General features: G+C 39.7%; 1 protein-coding gene across 6 annotated transcripts in view; it reads right to left on the bottom strand.

Annotated features, from left to right (window-relative positions):
• Positions 1–17,803, bottom strand: part of ACAP2 (ArfGAP with coiled-coil, ankyrin repeat and PH domains 2) — a 145,543-nt gene extending 127,740 nt beyond the window's left edge. For all 6 annotated transcript variants that reach the window (XM_061193245.1, XM_061193241.1, XM_061193242.1 and 3 more), the window contains exon 1: positions 17,478–17,803. In XM_061193245.1, coding sequence (XP_061049228.1) covers positions 17,478–17,530 — 53 coding nt within the window. In that variant the 5' untranslated portion in view covers positions 17,531–17,803. The remainder of the gene's footprint in view (positions 1–17,477) is intronic.
• Between the last annotated feature and the right edge of the window lie 1,691 nt (positions 17,804–19,494).

Raw genomic sequence — 19,494 nt, 5'->3', positions numbered from 1 at the left:
CATGTGAAGAGACGGCAGAAGAACCATGAAGCACAAGGGCGTCAGACATGTGAATGAAGAAGCCATGTTGGAAGTGGATGGTCCAGCCTCAGCCACCCAGTTGTCATAACATGGATCAGAGATGAACCTTCCAGCCAAGACCTTTTCAAACTCCTGACCCACAAATCATGAGCAAAATAAAATGGTTGTTTTAAGTCACTAAATTTTAGGTTGCTTTGTTACAGAGCAGTAGATAATCAGAACATGATTTAAAGTAAAAACTGATAAAAAATATTTTTTTAATTTTTTAATTTAATTTTATTTATTTTTTTATACAGCAGGTTCTTATTAGTCATCAATTTTATACACATCAGTGTATACATGTCAATCCCAATCGCCCAATTCATCACACCACCACCACCCCCCCACGCCGCTTTCCCCACTTGGTGTCCATACGTTTGTTCTCTATATCTGTGTCTCATTTTCTGCCCTGCAAACCGGTTCATCTGTACCATTTTTCTAGGTTCCACATATATGCGTTAATATACGATATTTGTTTTTCTCTTTCTGACTTACTTCACTCTGTATGACAGTCTCCAGATCCATCCACGTCTCTACAAATGACCCAATTTCGTTCCTTTTTATGGCTGAGTAATATTCCATTGTATGTGCCACATCTTCTTTATCCATTCATCTGTCGATGGGCATTTAGGTTGCTTCCATGACCTGGCTATTGTAAATAGTGCTGCAATGAACATTGGGGTGCATGTGTCTTTCTGAATTATGGTTTTCTCTGGGTATATGCCCAGTAGTGGGATTGCTGGATCATATGGTAATTCTATTTTTAGTTTTTTAAGGAACCTCCATACTGTTCTCCATAGTGGCTGTATCAATTTACATTCCCACCAACAGTGCAAGAGGGTTCCCTTTTCTCCACACCCTCTCCAGCATTTGTTGTTTGTAGATTTTCTGATGATGCCCATTCTAACCAGTGTGAGGTGATACCTCATTGTAGCTTTGATTTGCATTTCTCTAATAATTAGTGATGTTGAGCAGCTTTTCATGTGTTTCTTGGCCATGTGTAGTCTTCCTTGGAGAAATGTCTACTTAGGTCTTCTGCCCATTTTTGGATTGGGTTGTTTGCTTTTTTAATATTGAGCTGCATGAACTGTTTATATATTTTGGAGATTAATCCTTTGTCCGTTGATTCATTTGCAAATATTTTCTCCCATTCTGAGGGTTGTCTTTTCGTCTTGTTTATGGTTTCCTTTGCTGTCTGATAAAAATTTTAAGATCATATATCCCCAAGTCAACATGCACTTCAAAGGTTATCTTAAAGAAACATACTGGGCTTCCCTGGTGGCGCAGTGGTTGAGAATCTGCCTGCTAATGCAGGGGACACGGGTTCGAGCCCTGGTCTGGGAGGATCCCACATGCCGCGGGGCAGTTGGGCCCGTGAGCCACAGCTACTGAGCCTGCGCATCTGGAGCCTATGCTCCGCAACAAGAGAGGCCGCGATGGTGCGAGGCCCGCGCACCGCGATGAAGAGTGGCCCCCGCTTGCCACAACTAGAGAAAGCCCTCGCACAGAAACGAAGACCCAACACAGCCAAAAATTAAATAAATAAATAAATAAAACTCTGTGTTCCCTTAAGAAAAGTACTAGGGAAAAAAAAAAAAAAAAAAGGAATTAACCAGGCATACGAATTAGAAGGTCAAAAATCAGTGAGAATTTGAGGATGATTAAAATAGTATCATAAAAATGAATTATAAGGAATCTAGGCTGATAAAAATAAAAAAGAAACATACTTACTCCAATGATTTCATGATTACTAAGAGCATCTTAAGAACAACTATTTTATAATCACTTAAGAAGCCTTAATATTTATCTCATTCTGAATCAGGTTGTCAAGGAACAACAGTTTCCAAAAGACTGTTATAGATATTCTAACTAGACAGGCAACTGAAAAATTAAGGGTTTACCAAGGTGAAAAAATAATGTTATTTTAGGGAACTCACTGGTGGTCCAGTGGTTAGGACTCCGCGCTTTCAATGCTGAGAGCCCCGAGTCTCTCAAGGTGGAAGGGGAAATTTTTTTTAAAAACTGAAAAATAAAAAAGAATATGATATTTAAAATTTTTTCTATACAACTACAATAAGCATTAATTCTCTGAATAGTTCAGTTTGTGAAATTAACTATTTCCTTATAAACCCCAAGTATAAATATTTTGGTAGCGTAGAAACAGACTAGGCTCTCTAGAATTATAACAACTACCCAAGAGGATCTAAAGATTATGGTTTGATTTAATTACTATGTAGTGAAGGAAAAGTTACACAAGCCCTAGCAGCTGTCATGTATTACTTATAGTTTTGCAAATTCATCAATAGTACAATAACAAAGATTTCTAAAATAAAAATAGTATGTTATGTGAAAATGGGGAATGTATGGCTATCTTATGAACATAATTTTTGGCAATAAAAGTCTGTAGCCTAACTATTGTGCTCAAAGTATTATGCTGAGAGTGAAAGGCAATGAAGACAGTGGTGGTCTCTGTACCAAAGAGTTTATAATCTAAAAGGGAGTATGAGATGAGATCATATCAGTTTGTAAAGTAAAATTACAAAAGGCTACACTTCTGTGCCAATTCTACTTAACAGCACCACCTGGGTGTCTACTAGGTATCTCAAACTTAACAGGTACAAAAATAGAACTCTTTATTTTTTTACCCAAAACCTGTTCTTCCCTTGCCTTCCCCTTATCAGCAAACAATACCTCTATCCGCCCAGTTGCTAAAGGTAAAAATGTCATTTTTTATTCCTGTTCCTGACAAGCAATTCAACAGCAATTCTTTTTGATTCTACCACAAAAATTATCTCTACTATCTCCCCAAGTCATCTCTTGCCTGGCCTAGCCTGATAAGGAAGCCATTGCAGGAAACTAGTTAACTGTTCTCTCCACATTCACCCTTGCCCCTCTACAACCAATTTTCCGAACAGTACTCAAGATATTTTTAAAATATAAGCCTTATCATCTCTCACCACTGCTTTCTAATGGCTTCCTATTGCACTAATCATAAAATCCAAACTTCTTACTATGGATGACTTAAAAGGCCTAACATGATCTGATCCCTGTTTCTCTCTCTCATCTCCTACCATTGTTCCTCTTGCTCACTTGCTCCAGCCCACGCTGGTCTCTTTTAGTTCCTTGAAGATCATGCGCCTTCCCATTTCAAGGTTTTTGATTCACAAGCCTCTCTTCCCCCTAGTTCCCAATCCATGGTACCAGAGATCAACCGGAAGACGACCAACTATCATGGGCCTCCTGATGGAAATGATACATCACTACTTACAAGTATTCTTGCCAAAAATGTTTAAACTGAGTCTATCCAGAGGGAACAACCAGACAATTACAGAATGTGGGAAATTGTACAAGATAATTTGTCTACCCTCAAAAAAGTAAGTAACATGAAATTATTAGTTATCATATTATCTGTAATCCAGAAAAGTGGGGGAATCATCACTTTGAAAACAGGAATAAGCAATAAGTGTTATGCTATAACATCTTGATAGAACATATAATACAACCATTTTCTTTAAATCATAAAACCGTCCTAGCAACAGTGAAAATTTATAACATACTACTAAATAAAAAATAGCACAGCTACCAAAACTTTGCACTATGATTTTAAGACGGTAATGTGTAAACTAACAAACACAGATGAGACTTTTGGCAAAATTGCAACCCAGATGAGATGAGACTTAAGTTGCACTGAGGTAAATAAACTGCACGTGAGACAGAGGTGAGACTTTAGGAGCCAGAGGGTGGAATGTGGTAGACAGAATAATGGCCTCCCAATGATGCCAACATCCTAATCCCCAGAACCTGTGAAGATGTTAGGTTACATTGTTTGGGTGAATTAAAGCAGCAGATAGAATTAAGGTTGATAATCATCTGACCTTGAGATGAGGAAATTATCCTGGAATTATCTGGGTAAGTCCAATGTTACCACAGTCATTATAAGGGAAAGAGGGAGACAGAGAGTGTCAAGTCATTGCTAGCGGTGAAGACAGAAGGGGGCCATGAATCAAGAAATATTGGCAGCCCTTTGAAACTAGAAAAGATTCTGGGACTTCCCTGGCGGCGCAGTGGTTAAGAATCCGCCTGCCAATGCAGGGAACACAGGTTCGAGCCCTGGTCCGGGAAGATCCCACATGCCGTGGAGCAACTAAGCGCGCAAGCCACAACTACTGAGCCTGCGCTCTAGAGCCGCGAGCCACAACTACTGAGCCCACGTGCCACAACTACTGAAGCCCGCGCACCTAGAGCCCATGCTCCACAACAAGAGAAGCCACCGCAATGAGAAGCCAGCACACCACAACAAAGAATGGCCCCCGCCTGCTGCAACTAGAGAAAGCCCGCGTGCAGCAACGAAGACCCAACACAGCCAAAAATAAATAAATAAATAAATTTAAAAAATAAAGATTATTCCCTAGACCTTCTAGAAAGAAATGCAGCCCTGCCAACACCTGATTTTAGCTAAATGAGACCTGTATTGAAACTCTGACCCTCAGAACTGTAAAATAATAAATTTGTGTTGTTTTAAGCCACTAAGTTTGGGATAATTTGTTATAGCAGCAATAGGAAACTGACAAAGCTTATTCAGTGACTGGACTAGGATGATCATCTGCCACACTGTCTACCTAACAAAGGAAAGAATTCACCCTCTCTGGAGAAAGATAATATCATCCAGAGCATCTACAGTTTTTCAAATACAATGTATAGCATGAAGTTAAAAACTGGGCCCACCAAAAGAAAGAACTAAATAACAACAACAAGAAAACACAAAACAAATAATAACAGACCCACAGATGACCTAGATATTGGTTTTATTAGATAGTGACTTAAAAGTGGCAATAATTAATATATTCATGAAACTAGAGAAAAACCTGCAAGAAACAGATGAAAAGTTAGCAATTTTCACCAAAGAACAAGAATCTATAAAAAAGAAAACCAAATGAAATTTCCAAAAGTGAAAAGATACAATTGAAAACTGCACAGACAGGTTTAACAGCAGTTTATACACCGCAGAAGATGAGGGAATACAGATCAATAAAAATATCCTATTTCTCTATGAAGAATAATATTTCAAAAAAGAACAAGAGACATGTTAAGGCACAGCAAAAAAATTCTAACATATGTGGAATTGAGTCCCAGAAGAAGAGAAGAAGTGAAGCAGAGGCAACATTTAGAGAGATAATAGCCAGGAATTTTACAAATGGATGAAAGATTCTCTACAAACCCCATGTATTGAAGAAACCCTACAAGCCCCAAGCAGGATGAATACGACACAAACCACACCTACACATCATGGTAAAACTGCTTGAAAACCAGTCAAAGAAAAAAATCTTAAAAGCAGCCAGAGGAAAACAGACACATTATGCTCCAAAGAGCAACAATAAGCAAACAAACTTGTAACGTAAATGATAAAAACATAAAAAACATAAACAAGAGACAATGAAGTGACATTGTGCTTTAAAAAAAAAGCCAACCTACTATTCTATGCTTTGGGAAAATAGCCTTCAAACATCAAAGAAAAACAAAGGCTTTTTCAGACAAACAGAGATGGCTCTTAGCCAGCCCATAAAACCTGAAAGAAATGCCAAAAGAGGTCTTCAAATTAAATGATAAATGTGCTAGGAAGTATCTTAATTCATTTTATTCATATAAAACTATTACCTGACCATAACCAATAAAATCTAGTCTCTTTATCATTATATTAGTTTAAATACTTTAATTTGAAAATTCATAGAAATGAATTTTTAACTTACTATAAAGCTTCCCTTTGAACAGAAAATTGAAAATCAAAGTAAAACAACATTATCTCCAAGTTAAAAACTATTTTTTAAAAAAGGAAAAGTTTTGTTTATTTAAAAATGAACATGGGGAATTCCCTGGTGGTTCCGTGGTTAGGACTCTGCTCTTTCACTGCCAAGGGCCTGGGTTCAATCCTTGGTCAGGGAACTAAGATCCCACAAGCCCCAAGGTACAGCCAAAAAACAAAAAAACAAAAAAACCCCACACATTTCTGGCTAGAACTAAAAAATTAAAATCATTAGTCCCATCAACTTTAATTTTATATGAGTCAACTTTAAAAGTATACACACTTGCTCACATCTTTGTCTAAAAGTGACTCTAGCATACAAAGTTAAATCCTTGATATTAATTGTCCTAGTGTTAGGGGAACCACTGACTAAAACCACCCACCCTGGCCAGGCACCAATGAGTTATCTTGCGACAGGAGATCCTGGTAAGGAACATGGAACTAACAAGCCACCACCAACCAGAAGAATTCAGTAAAGGTCAAAAGGTGATGCCAGTCCATATTCTACCAGCCTCCCAGAATCCTCCTTGCTGTAATCCATCTTGGCTGAGCGATGCATGCACCATCAGGAAGGACCCTGAGTCAGAATGACTGGCCAGAGACAACCCAGAAACTAATCCCATCACCGTAAAACCAGAGACTGCAAGCCACGTGGCAGAGCAGTCCTCCTGGGTTCCCTTACCCTCCTGCTCTCCACCTGGGTGCCCCTTCCCAATAAAGTCTCTTGCTTTTTGTCAGCATGTGTGTCTCCTCGGACAATTCATTTCCGAGCGTTAGACAAGAACCCACTCTCGTGCCCTGGAAGGGGTCCTCCTTCCTGCAACAGTAATGCCCATTCTCCATTGCCTGCCTTTGGTTAAACTATTTTACCATGTTTTTACACTTCAACACTGAACTATAACTTTTTAAGCAGGGAAAAAATTTATATTTAAATTTGAGTATGTCTGTGGCATCACAGAAAATATAAAAACTTCAAACAGAAAAACTGATTATATTTTAATAAAGAATCCTGATGTATTTCAGGTACAAATTACTACAAGATTACAATCAAGTTAATTCCTTCTATGAGAATTTCTTCATGTACTCATTTACCCAGATCTTTATAGAGGTTTAACTTGCATCGCTTCTCATCTGTCTAACCTCCAAATCGTAGGTATAATTCAATGGAAACAGATTTCATGTACTCTCAAGTAAACACGTACATTTCTTCATAGTAGTTTTCTTCTACAACCTCTCATTTCACTTATCCTTTGCTCTGTCATCATTCAGGATTTAAATCCTTAAGGCACTGTATCTTCAGTTGTTTTTTCTCCTCCTATTCTTCTTTTGCTCACTCTTCTTTCTTAAATACTCTATACATAAAATCTACATATGGTCCTTTTTAAAGACCTTTACTGCTCTCCCACAAAGTGAAGTTTGTCCATCTACTTTTATTGTTTCATCATCCACAACACAGATGATTTTCATATTTACAAGTAACATGCCTAATCCTTCATGCATTCTAGATGCTTCCAACCGATAGCTTATTATTTCCACGTGGGAATGCCTGCATCCTTAACTAAATCATCCAAGCTTCTCTTCAAGGATACAAGAGAAAGAGGAAGGGGAATTAGCATTATTAAGTGGGTACTCCCCACCTACTTCGGTGAAAAGCATTTTGAATTCTCAGTAATGCAGTAATGTTCTCACTGAGCCTAGGTAAAAGTAAGAAACCTACCCAAGGTCTCACAATGAGTAAGTGAAAAAGAAGTCAAACAGGTAATCAACCTCCAGAGCCCACATACTTGGTCCACATTCACTACCCTAAAAGAGTGTTCTCCAGTAGAAATTATGCTTTGCCTACCAACAGCAGATCAAATACATCCATTTATCTCCATTTTCTCAAAAAATCCAATTAAAATGACAGAAAAGGAAGGCGGGTTAATACACAGGACAAAGAACAGAAGCAGTAACAGTAGCAACACAATTCTGGAAACTGAAAAGCAAATAAAAGAACAGTAACTCAGACCAGAAAATGCCAAAACCTAAGTCTTCAAAGTACACTTGTGAAGCCAATGTCAAGCAAGAAGATTCACAATACAGAATCCCCAAATGGTTAGAGGCATGAAGATGTCATATGTCTCAAAATACCGGGATGGAGGTGGGAGGAGGTGGGAGGGTGAAAACAGGATTAGTTGAAATCTTATACTCATAAGGAGCAACCAGACTCTTCAGATCCTCATTCCACTCCTCCAACCTGATATGACTACCCCTCCCTGATCCTGACAAAAGATGGGAGCTTTATTTTCTGTAAAGGTTTACATAATTAAATCAAAAGTATTGAGTAAAACTCAGTTAAAAATTCCCTATGAGACGGCCTTCCCTGGTGGCGCAGTGGTTACAAATCTGCCTGCCAATGCAGGGGACACGGGTTCGAGCCCAGGTCCGGGAAGATCCCACATGCCACGGAGCAACTAAGCCTGTGCACCACAACTACTGAGCCTGCGCTCTAGAGCCCGCGAGCCACAACTACTGAGCCCACGTGCCACAACTACTGAAGCCTGTGTGCCTAGAGCCCGTGCTCCACCATAAGAGAAGCCACTGCAATGAGAAGCCTGCGCACCGCAACGAAGAGTAGCCCCCGCTCACCACAACTAGAGAAAGCCCGCGCGCAGCAACAAAGACCCAACACAGCCAAAAATAAAATAAAAAATAAAATAAATTAAATATAAAAAAAAAAAAATTCCCTATGAGAGAGAAACTCCAGTAAGAAGTCTCTACCCCACAGCCCTTCCCCAGCCCCTTCCCTAGCTCAGTTCCCTGAAATTCAGCACTTACGCTCTATCTACCAGGCAGAAGATGGCTCTTTAAGGACATGTCAGATAAATAAGAAAAGACCTAAAGATACTGACATTTGGGAGTGGTCCCAATGAAAATACTGCCCTGTAGTGAAACTCACCAGTCAACAAGCTGTAACAAAATATACCATACTTCCAATAACTTTTTAAGTGCCTCACTCTTTGATGTAAACAGAGAGCCAAGGGTCAACAGAAACACATTAAGGAAAACTTCTAAAAGGAGACCAAAACAAACAACAAACAAACAAACAAAAACCTTAGAGGAAAGGTAATTCTGAGAGGAAAAAAAATTGTTGACTATGACTAATTTCTTCAGATGTACAAGGAAAACTCTTGAAGAATGGGTTGACATTAAAAAGGAATATTCACAGTAAGAAAGAATTCTTGAAAACTAGGATTAGTAAATAATTTGGATATATCATCCAGAAAGTAGAACAAAAAGACAAAGAAGTAGAAAAGGGGAGAAAAAAGAAATTAGAGGATTCATTCAAAATATGAATATAAAAATAACAGGTTAAAAAAAGAGGAAAAGAAACTATCAAAGAAATAATAAGATTTCTCAGAACTAAAACACATGAGTTTTCAGATTGAAAGTATGCGTCCAAGACAATAAATTAAAAAGACCCACCCAAAGGCACATCATCATGAAATTTCAGAATACCAGTAGTAAAGAAAAAAATCTAAAAAAACTTCAGGGACAAAAAATGAATCAGGAAATAAAAACAGCACCACATGTCAACAACAACACTGAAAACCCGAAGAAAATAAAGCAATGCCTGCAAATTCTGAGAGAAAATGGTTTCAATCTACAAACCTACAAACATTTCCAAACAGGTAAAGTCTAAAAGGAAAAAAAAAAAATGCACCTTTTCAAGGGAGGGTAGTGGCAACTGCACTCTGCCAAAATAAGTAAATAGAAAAGGCAACAACATGAAAATCAAGAACAGTAAACCCAATACATGAAAGACAGAGGGAATTTCCATATCAAAAATAAAGGGAATCAAGAAAATGAAGACAAACCACAGACTGGGGAAAAAAAATTCCAAAATACATATCTAATATAGGACTGTTCTTTAAAATATACAAAGAACTCTTAAAACGCAGTAAGAAAACAAACCCAATTAAAAAATGGGCCAAAGACCTTAAAAGACACCTTAACAAAGAAGATATACAGATGGCAAATAAGCATATGATGACAAACAAGCTCACATCATATGTGATCAGAGAAATGCAAATTAAAACAACGAGATACCACCATACACCTATTAGAATGGCCAAACTCCAAAATACTGACAACACCAAATGCTGGTGAGAAGGTGGAGCAACAGGAACTCTCATTCACTGCTCTTGAGAATGCAACTGGCACAGCCACTTTGGAAGACAGTTTGGGGGTTCCTTATAAAACTAAATATACTCTGGCAATACTTACCATACAACCCAGCAATTGTGCTCCTTGGTACTTACCCAAATGAGTGGAAAACTTATGTCCACACAAACATTTGCATACAAATGTATATAGCAGCTTTATTCACAATTGCCAAAATCTGGAAACAACCAATATGTCCTCTGGTAGGTGAATGCATAAATAAACTGTGGTATATTCTGACAATGATCTTGTATCCTGCGGCCTTGTTGAACTTATTAGTTCTATCTGACTTTTGTGCATTCCTTAAGATTTTCTATGTACTAGATACAGTCAGCCCTCCATATCCTTGGATGCAGAACCCGCAGATAAAGAGGGTTGACTATACTACACCATTTTATGCAAGGAACTTGAGTATTCACATATTTTGATATGCACGGGGGTCCTGGAACCAATCCCCATGGATACCAAGAGACAACTGTATATAATCTAAAAGTAGAGATGGATTTACTACTTCTTTTCTTATATGTATGCCTTTATTTTTCTTTCTTGCCTAACTGCTCTGGCTACAACCTCCACCACACTGCTAAATAGAAGTGGGAAGAACAGACTTTCTCTTGATCTTAGAGATAAACTTTGTCTTTCACCATTAAGTATGATGTTAGCTGAGAGTGTTTTATACATGTCCTTTATCAAGTTGAGGAAGTTTTCTATTCCTAGTTTATTGAGTATTTTCTTTTTTTTAATTTAATTTTATTTATTTTTTTATACAGCAGGTTCTTATTAGGCATCAATTTTATACACATCAGTGTACACATGTCAATCCCAATCACCCAATTCATCACTACTGAGTATTTTCATCATGAAAGTGGGCTGGATTTAGTCAAATGCTCTCTCTGTATCTATTAAGATGATTATGTGGTTTGCATCATTTGTTCTATTAATACGGTTTACTACATTGATTGATTTTTGTACTCCTGGGATAAATCCCACTTGGTCATGGTGTACAATCCTTTCTATATATTGCTATATTTGGTTTGCTAATATTTTGTTGAGGATTTTAATACCTGTATTCATAACAGATATTGGTATGTAATTTTCTTGTGATATCTTTGGCTTTGGTAGCAGGGTGATACTGGCCTCACAGAATCAGTTGGGAAGCGACACTTCCTTCCTCCCGTTTCTTGGAAGAGTTTATGAAGAACTGTTGTTAATTCATCTTTAAACATTTGATAGAATTCATCAGTGAAGCCATCTTGGCTTGGGGTTTTCTTTTTTTTTTCTTTTGGGCGGCATTGGGTCTTCCTTGCTGCGCATGGGCTTTCTCTAGTTGTGGCAAGCAGGGGTTACTCTTGGTTGCGGTGCATGGGCTTCTCATTGCGGTGGCTTCTCTTGTTGCGGAGCACAGGCTCTAGACACGCGGGCTTCAGTATTTGCGGCACGTGCGCTCTAGAACGCAGGCTCAGTAGTTCTGGCGCATGGGCTTAGCTGCTCCGCGGCATGTGGGATCTTCCCGGACTAGGGATCGAAACGGTGTCCCCTGCATTGGCAGGCGGATTCTTAACCACTCCGCCACCAGGGAAGTCCCTGGGCTTTTCTTTTGAGGAAGCTTTTTGATTACTAATTCAATCTCATGTCTATTCAAATTTTCTATTTCTTCTTGAGCCATTTTCAGTAGTTTGTGTCTTTCTAGGAATATATCCATTTCATCTAGCTTAACTAATTTATTGTCTGAGAATTATTCATAGTATTCTCTCATAATCCCTCTTATTTTTGTAAGACAGCAATGATGTCCCCTCTCTCAGTCCTGAATCTAGAAATTTGAGTCTTCTCCTTTTTTTTCTTGGTCTAGCTAAAGGCTTGTCAGCTTTGTTGATCCTTATGAATAACCAACTTCTGGTTTCATTGATTTTCTCTAGTTGTCATTTTCATTTATTTCTGCTCTAGTCTTTTTTATTTCCTCCCTTTCCCTGCTTTGAGATTAGTTTGCTATTCTTTTTCTAGTTTCTTAAGATGGAAGGTTAGATCATTGGTTTGAGATCCTTCTTCTTTTTAATATAGGTGTTTGTAGGTATAAATTTCACTCTAAGCACTGCTTTAGCTGCATCCCATAAGTTTAGTACATTGTATTTTCGTTTCCATTTGTCTGAAAGTATTTCCTTATTTCCTTGTGATTTCCTCTTTGATCCACTGGTTATTTAGGAATGCATTGCTTAATTTTCAAGTATTTATAAATTTTTCAGATTTCTTTCTGTTACTGACTTCTAATTTCATTCCATTGTGGCCAAAGAACATATTTTTCATGATTTCAATCCTTCTGAATTTACTGAAGCTTGTTTAATGCCTTAATATACAGTCTGTACTAGAAAATGTATTCATGTGTACTGGAGAAGAATATGAATTCTGCTATTACTGCATGAAGTGTTCTATAGATATCTATTAAATCTTTTTTTGGTTTATAGTGTTATTCACATCTTCTATTTCCTTGTTGACCATCTGCCTAGTTGTTCTACCCATTATTGAAGGTATTTATGTCTCTATTATTGTTGGATTTTCTATTCCTCTCTTCAATTCTGTCAATTTTTGCCTCATGTATTTTGAGGCTATACTAAGTGCACATGTTTATAAGTATATGTCTTCCTGATGGATTGACTCTTTTATCATTATAAAACATCCTTTATCTTTAGTAATTTTTGTCATAAAGTCTATTTTATCTGATATTAGTATAGCCATTCCAGCTCTCTTTTGGGTACTGCTTGCACTGTTTATCTTTTTCTATCCTTTTACTTTCAACCTATTTGTATCTTTGAATCTGAAGTATTTCTCTAATAAACAGCATGTAGTTGGATCATCATTGAAATTTTACATAATAAAAAGTTTTAAGTAAATAAGGCCAAAATACATAGAAAGGCATAACCTCTTCTGAAATTGAAGAAGCTATTATATAGACAAAATATTCAAGAATAGCCATTAAATTTTTGGAAAAAACAGTAACAAAGGAAAACTTGTCCCACCGGATATCATAACAGACTATAAAATTTTACAACTAATATATTAACAATATTTGCAGGAGAACAAAAAATTACATTGGTACAAATGAGTGGAATCCAGAAAAAGACCCATGTTCGTATACATATTTGTATATGCACGTATGTGTGTAATTTTAAATCAATGGGGAAAGGATGGATTATTCAATAAAAGGTATTAGGACCAGGGCTTCCATTAGGAAGAAAATAAAATAGGATCATCTCCCACACTCAAAACTAAATCCAGCTGCATTACATGAAACTAAAAATTGCTAAAAATAGAAAATATCCTATAATAATGGGAATGGGAACACTTTTCTAGGGAACACACGAAAGCCAGTTTTTAAACTTCTGTATTATAAAAGATACCATACACACACTTAATGCAAATTTAATTAATGCAATAAAGCCTGTGGCTCGAGAGATGGAGTAAAAGAGTGAATTCACTTCCAAGTCCACCACTTGAAAGTCCACCATTAAGAAGTCAGTTTAACTTCTCAAAATATCCAGTTTGGTATTTTTTTAAACATTTTAAAAACAAAGATAATAATTCCTACATCGTAATATATTTTAGTATTAAATGAGATGGTAGCTATAAAAGCATCTAGTATAAGGTCTCGTATGTTATAAAAGCTTGTTCTTCCTTATTTCAACTTAAGCTGGTACTACATTAAATGAGGAATTAGAAGCTGCAATGAGGAGTAGCTGGGTTCCTGTATTTTGGTTCATGATAAAACTATTGATACTTTATAATTCCATTCTACCACTTCTGAAATAAAAACACATTTTGCTTCATCTCTTGCCCACTGTATTTTCCATGTATATAAAGTACCAATTGTTAAGAGTGTACCTGTTCTAAATATGGAAGGTAAAGAGACAAACTAGCCAGGATTGGCACCAGCTTAAGAGCAAAACATTATATGTATGTGTGTGCGCGCACACACGCTTATGTGTGAATTTATTTATTTATTCCCATGTCTTTCAACCATTAAAACCTTTCACCCTAAAACATCTTTCTAAGATTTCTATCCTAAGTTGCTGAACAAGGATCATATCTGAAATAGAATCAAACAATAAACCTTCAGAACGGTACAAAATAAACATCATTAAGGATAAAAAATAAATGTATCCGATAAAGACTCAATTTTTTTATATTTGAGGAATGAATTAGAGCAAAAATCTTCCACAAGTCAAAAAGCACTTGGGACTTCCCTGGTGGTCCAGTGGTACAGCATCTGCCTTCCAAGGCAGGGAACTCCGGTTGGATCCCACATGCCCCGGGGCAACTAAGCCCGCCAACTGCGGAGCTCGCGTGCCTCAACGAGAGAGCCCACGTGCTCGGGAACCCACGCGCCACAGCTACAGAGCACACGCGCCCTGGAGCCCACGTGCCACAGCTAGAGAGAGAAAACCCGCACGCCACCACTAGAGAGAAGCTCGTGTACCACAAGGAAGAGCCTGCACGCCACAACAAAAGGTCCCGCGTGCCGCAACTAAGACCCAAAGCAGCCAAAAAATAAATAAATTTTTTTTAGAAAAAGCACTAATTCAACTTTTTGTTTCAAACAAAATTTCACTTCCTGAGTGAACCATATGTTTATATAAAGGAAAAAGCACAATTTTTATAAAAATTTTACAAATTTACAATTTAGGGCCCAAACAAGTTCAAACTTCTTCAACAAATGTTTGTCAAAATGGATAATTCCGACTTTAAAAAAGTACCCTTAGATGCATTCACTTTCCTGCAGATTTTAAATGAACAAGATTTTGACCTTTAGACTGGTTTTTTAAAAAACTAAGAGGGGAACCCAAAATTACACAATGAAATGTGCCTTCCAATCTAAAAACAAAACAAAATGTTCACAGGAATGTAAAAGTAACCAGACTATTCAAATTACTAAAAACAATGTTGCAACTGCAACATCCTTCTCTCCCTATTTCAACCAGTCTTCCTCCTGTTTTCCTTACCAATTTAATAGGAAAATTAATGTCTGAAGCTTGAACACTGATGAAATTTTTCTTCAGCAAGAGCTGCCATTTACGCTGATTCTACAACATTCAAGGCAGTTATGTCCACATGCCAGACTTAAACGCCACAAGATTCATTTGTGAAGGATAATAAAAATAGGAATTAGATTTAAAGCAGCACAATAGATCAGGACACTACAAAGAATAAATAGTACAGCTGCCTTGCTATCAAAAGAAGAAGCCCAGCCGCCACAAATCTTCTCTTTTGATACAAACACTTCAATATATCACTCATAAAGTGCACAATGCTTTTAAAAGTTTCGCTTATACATAAGGCATGTGAATAAAAAGACTTCTGAAACATTATTTTCAAATGCTATAGAAACCTACACAGTAATGGGATTATAGGAAAACTGTAAAAATTAAGAGAGTGAATGATGAGACTTTTATTTACTGGCATTCTTGCCTCTATTGCAAATCTAATCTAGTCTCACAAATGTATACAAGATATTGGAGTTCTCTGAATCTTGGTTTGTCTTCCCAATTTGCAGCCAACAGCAACTGGAATACCGGAAACAACTCTAGAAAATCCCTAACATCCTAATTAATATACAATAGAAATTACATTCAAGTCTAACAAACGTTCACTATAATATTCCATACGACTTAATCAGTATCTTTTCCTCTTATTTTATATTCAATGATTCTTTTATTTTAAAAACAAAGACAGCACATGGTTTGTGACCAACAGCAGGGATTAGAAGCATTTCCAAATCACTTCTCTCAACTTTTTTTTTTTTAATGAAATTTAAACTGTGAAACAAACTGAGCACAAAGCCACATTCTCTAGGTAAAAAGTGCCGTGATTACCTCATTGCCCAGTAATATTAACAACAATTTCACCAAAAAAGTAGAACTTTTTAAGGTACACTTTAAAAATTACTTCCTTTGCCACACAGTCCTGGAATCTAACTTGCAAAGCTGTCCTAAACAATCCATTTGTATCTCCTCTGAGTCCACCAAATCACGCACAATATGTTTTAAAAACTAATACCAACAATAGCAATCAAACCAGCTGCACGTTTTTACAAGCAACAGCCCTAAGCTCCAAGTAAAATTAACACCAAAAAAACAAACAAAAAAAAATCAAAGGACATTTTCTTAGGAGTTCCTTAGTTTTACAATAGTTTTCTTTGCTTTTCACTGAAAAGAAAATGGCAAATGAAATTAACAGTGATAACGATGAGAACAGTTAGTTCCCAGGCAGAGGATGCAGGAATTTACAACCCAGGCTTGGCCTAGAGATCAGCGGGCACACACACATCAGGGGACGCTTTCAAGACATGTCACTATCTAACGGAAGTTCTAAAGGCCTTATTTTTAAGGCCTAAGGACAACCCTATAAATGCACTGTAAAACACAACCTAGCAAAACTCCATTCTCCAAAACAATTCAAGAGTTTCCTACGATGCCCGAAACCGAAAGAGTCTGTGCTCTGGACACCCTCAGGACTGCCGCCTCTCTCAAGGCAGGGAGGCCAGCCCATGTGAATCGGAGTGCCACCTCGTCAGTTTATGTGACAGATCCACTGGGAGCATCCGACGGTGATCGGGGCCCTCCCGGGCCGACGCTGCTGGAAGAGGAACAGAAATGCGATCTTCAGGGCCCTCCTACTTCCGTTCTCAAAACAGAAATGCACTGTTTCTCCTAGTCCTCACCTCTCAGCCCGGTACCTCTCGACAGCGGTGCCCCTCCAAAGAGCTTAGATGTAAAGAAAAGCCTATAGTCTCGGACCAAGGTGGACAGAATGCGGTTGGTCAAAGCACTCCCACCCCCGACTCCCGTGCAAAATCAACCGCCAGCGCCTTCCGAGGAGCCCCCCCTGGCAGGGGACACGCCAGCAGCAGAAATCGACATCCCAGTTCGCCCCCCACTCCTTCCTCCTCGGCGTAAGAGGAACTAAGTGAACTGCAGGAGGGTGCCGTGCAAGCTCCCTCAAAGAGGGGCTGGGGTGGGGGTGGAAACGAAGAAGCAGCGGAAGGAAAGGGAAAGGACGAGCGGCAAGAGGAAGAGGACGAGAGCGCGCACCGCAAAGGGCATGAGTCTTCGGGGACGTGGCTGCACCCCAGTTCCCCGGAGCTGGTGCGCCCCGCCTTTCGGGCGCTCCGCCCCGGGCAGAGAGCGAGGAAGGGGGATAAGGAGGCAACGTCCTCCTCTGACCCAGCCTCGCCCCTCACGAAGGGCTAGTCGGGGCTGTCGTGCCCTCTCCGGGTCGGGAGCGACGGCATCGGCAGCCTGCCCCGTCGGAGGGCGCGGACTACGGGGCCTCCCGCGCGTTCCGCGGGCTGCCTTTCACGCCCCCACCGGCGGGGGAGGCAGCTCCGGGTGACGCCTGCCCGGCGCCGGGCGGCCGCGTCGGCTACCTGAAGCGGGGCGAGTCCTTCAGACACTCCTCGAAATCCACCGTCATCTTCATCCTGCCTCCGCCTCGCCTTGCAGGCGGCGCTGGAAGAGCCGAGGGAGCCGCGGGAGCGGCTGCGCTGGGGACCCAGACGGCTACGGCTGGCGCACGGCCGCGACTAGCGCTGCGCAGAGCTGCGGAGGGCGCCTCGCCCGCAGGTCATAGCAGCCGCGAAGACGGCGGCGGCAGCGACGGCTCGTCAGGCCCCAGTCCTGCCCCTCTTCCTCCCGCCCCCGGCAGAGGACCGACCTCAGGGAAACGACCCGGAGTGACAGCCGCAGCCAGCCAGCCACGAACACGACGGCCAATGGGAGGGGCTTCCGGTAGCACCGCCTGCGGGCGCTCGGGCAACGCGCCTGAGCGACGGTAGCGGAAGCTAGTGAGCGGCGCGACCGTGGGAGCCTCCTTGCCAAAAGCGTCCCGAGGGCCAACCAGGATGCGCGGGCGTCGTTAGGCGGGACGAACCGGTTGCTTGGAGGCCGGCAGCTGAGGCTCCTTGGGAAGGAAGTCACGTGGCTGCGCGCCGCGCTTCCCCCGGAGCCCCCGCCTCTTCTCCTGATTCTCCAGCCCCGCCCTGCTGAGCTGCCAACAAGGAGGAGCCGCCGCCTGCAGGTCTGAGAAAGGAGAGTTGCTTTTCAAGACAGCTTTGGCAGAAATCTGAAAAGGTTAAAAGAGTAGAGATCATAAAAGGAAGAGATGGTCTAAGCCACCACTTCCTTTCAGTTTAGAGAAACTGAGGCCGGGAGAGGAGCGAGGGTAACTTTAATGATAAAATCCGTCTTTCACTTACTGGCTTCATCACGTAATAATTTGAAAGTATCTCCCATGTATTGATATATATTTTCATATAACCAGAGACTACTTTCAGAAGGAGTTGGCATTTGGGGTGGGCATGGAAAGATCAGAAGGATTTAGACAGATAGGGGAGGCAGGGCGTTTTGTGTGGAGGAACCGTTCTCAAAACCACAGAAAACATTCCTCCTTACTGACGCCTTTCTCTCAGTAGCCTTTGCCAGTTCTAAGATGATAGGATTCTGAAAATGCAGGCTCATTTACTCAACTTGCAACACCTGCCCTCTGATACACGATTTTTCTAGGAGCCACTGTAAGATATTCATCTTCTGATCCCCACAATAATCCCACAATCCCCTACTTCTGATTCTTAGATGCCACGGACTCATGGCATGTAAGTAAAAAGTACCATGGATACATTGTATTTAAGTATATACTTCTAAACCCAACCTAAAAACCATACCCGTAAAAATGCACAGGGAGGGTGTTAGAACAGCATAGTGGCTCTGGAGGTGAACTTCCTGGATTTACCTGCTAGCTTTCTCACTGCAAAATGAAGATAACACCACCGATCTGTTAGAGTTGTCCTGAGGCTGAATAGATAAGAACTCAAGGCAACAGTGCCACAAAGTAATCATTCAGTTAATGTTGGTTATTATCATAATTGTACCACTTTCTTCTTCAGTACCATAAGCAGAGGTTAGGTTTAAGTCTTCTCACTTCCACTGCCTAAAGTCTTATATAATAACCCTTTTGACCATCTGGTTAAGTATAGCATGATGGCATGCTGTTTTTCATAACGTATGGTTATATCTTGATCTCTTCATCACCTTTAGAAAGTAACAGCATACTTTTGAGACATTTCGAAGAATATATATGCATTATATATGTTTCTTCTTTGTTTATAAACTTGGTTTCTTTTTTTAATTGAATTGCATATCCCTAGAATCTACACAGCTTCTCTTAATAACTAGAAACTATTGACAGTTAAACATTCAGTGTCCTCAGACACTTCAGTTAGTCAAGACAACCTCTTCTAGATGTGTAACTTCTGTGTCAAATTTAGAGAGTTGGCCATTTCTACATTTAATTGTATTCCATATGCATGACAACTAATCTGTATATACAATATCATATTGTTTCAATGACTCAACACAATGTAACCTTTTGGAAGACACCTAACATGA

The sequence above is a fragment of the Eubalaena glacialis genome, chromosome 6 (assembly GCF_028564815.1).
Source record: "Eubalaena glacialis isolate mEubGla1 chromosome 6, mEubGla1.1.hap2.+ XY, whole genome shotgun sequence".
NCBI lineage: Eukaryota > Metazoa > Chordata > Mammalia > Artiodactyla > Balaenidae > Eubalaena > Eubalaena glacialis.
This window is presented reverse-complemented; position numbering and strand designations above follow the sequence as displayed.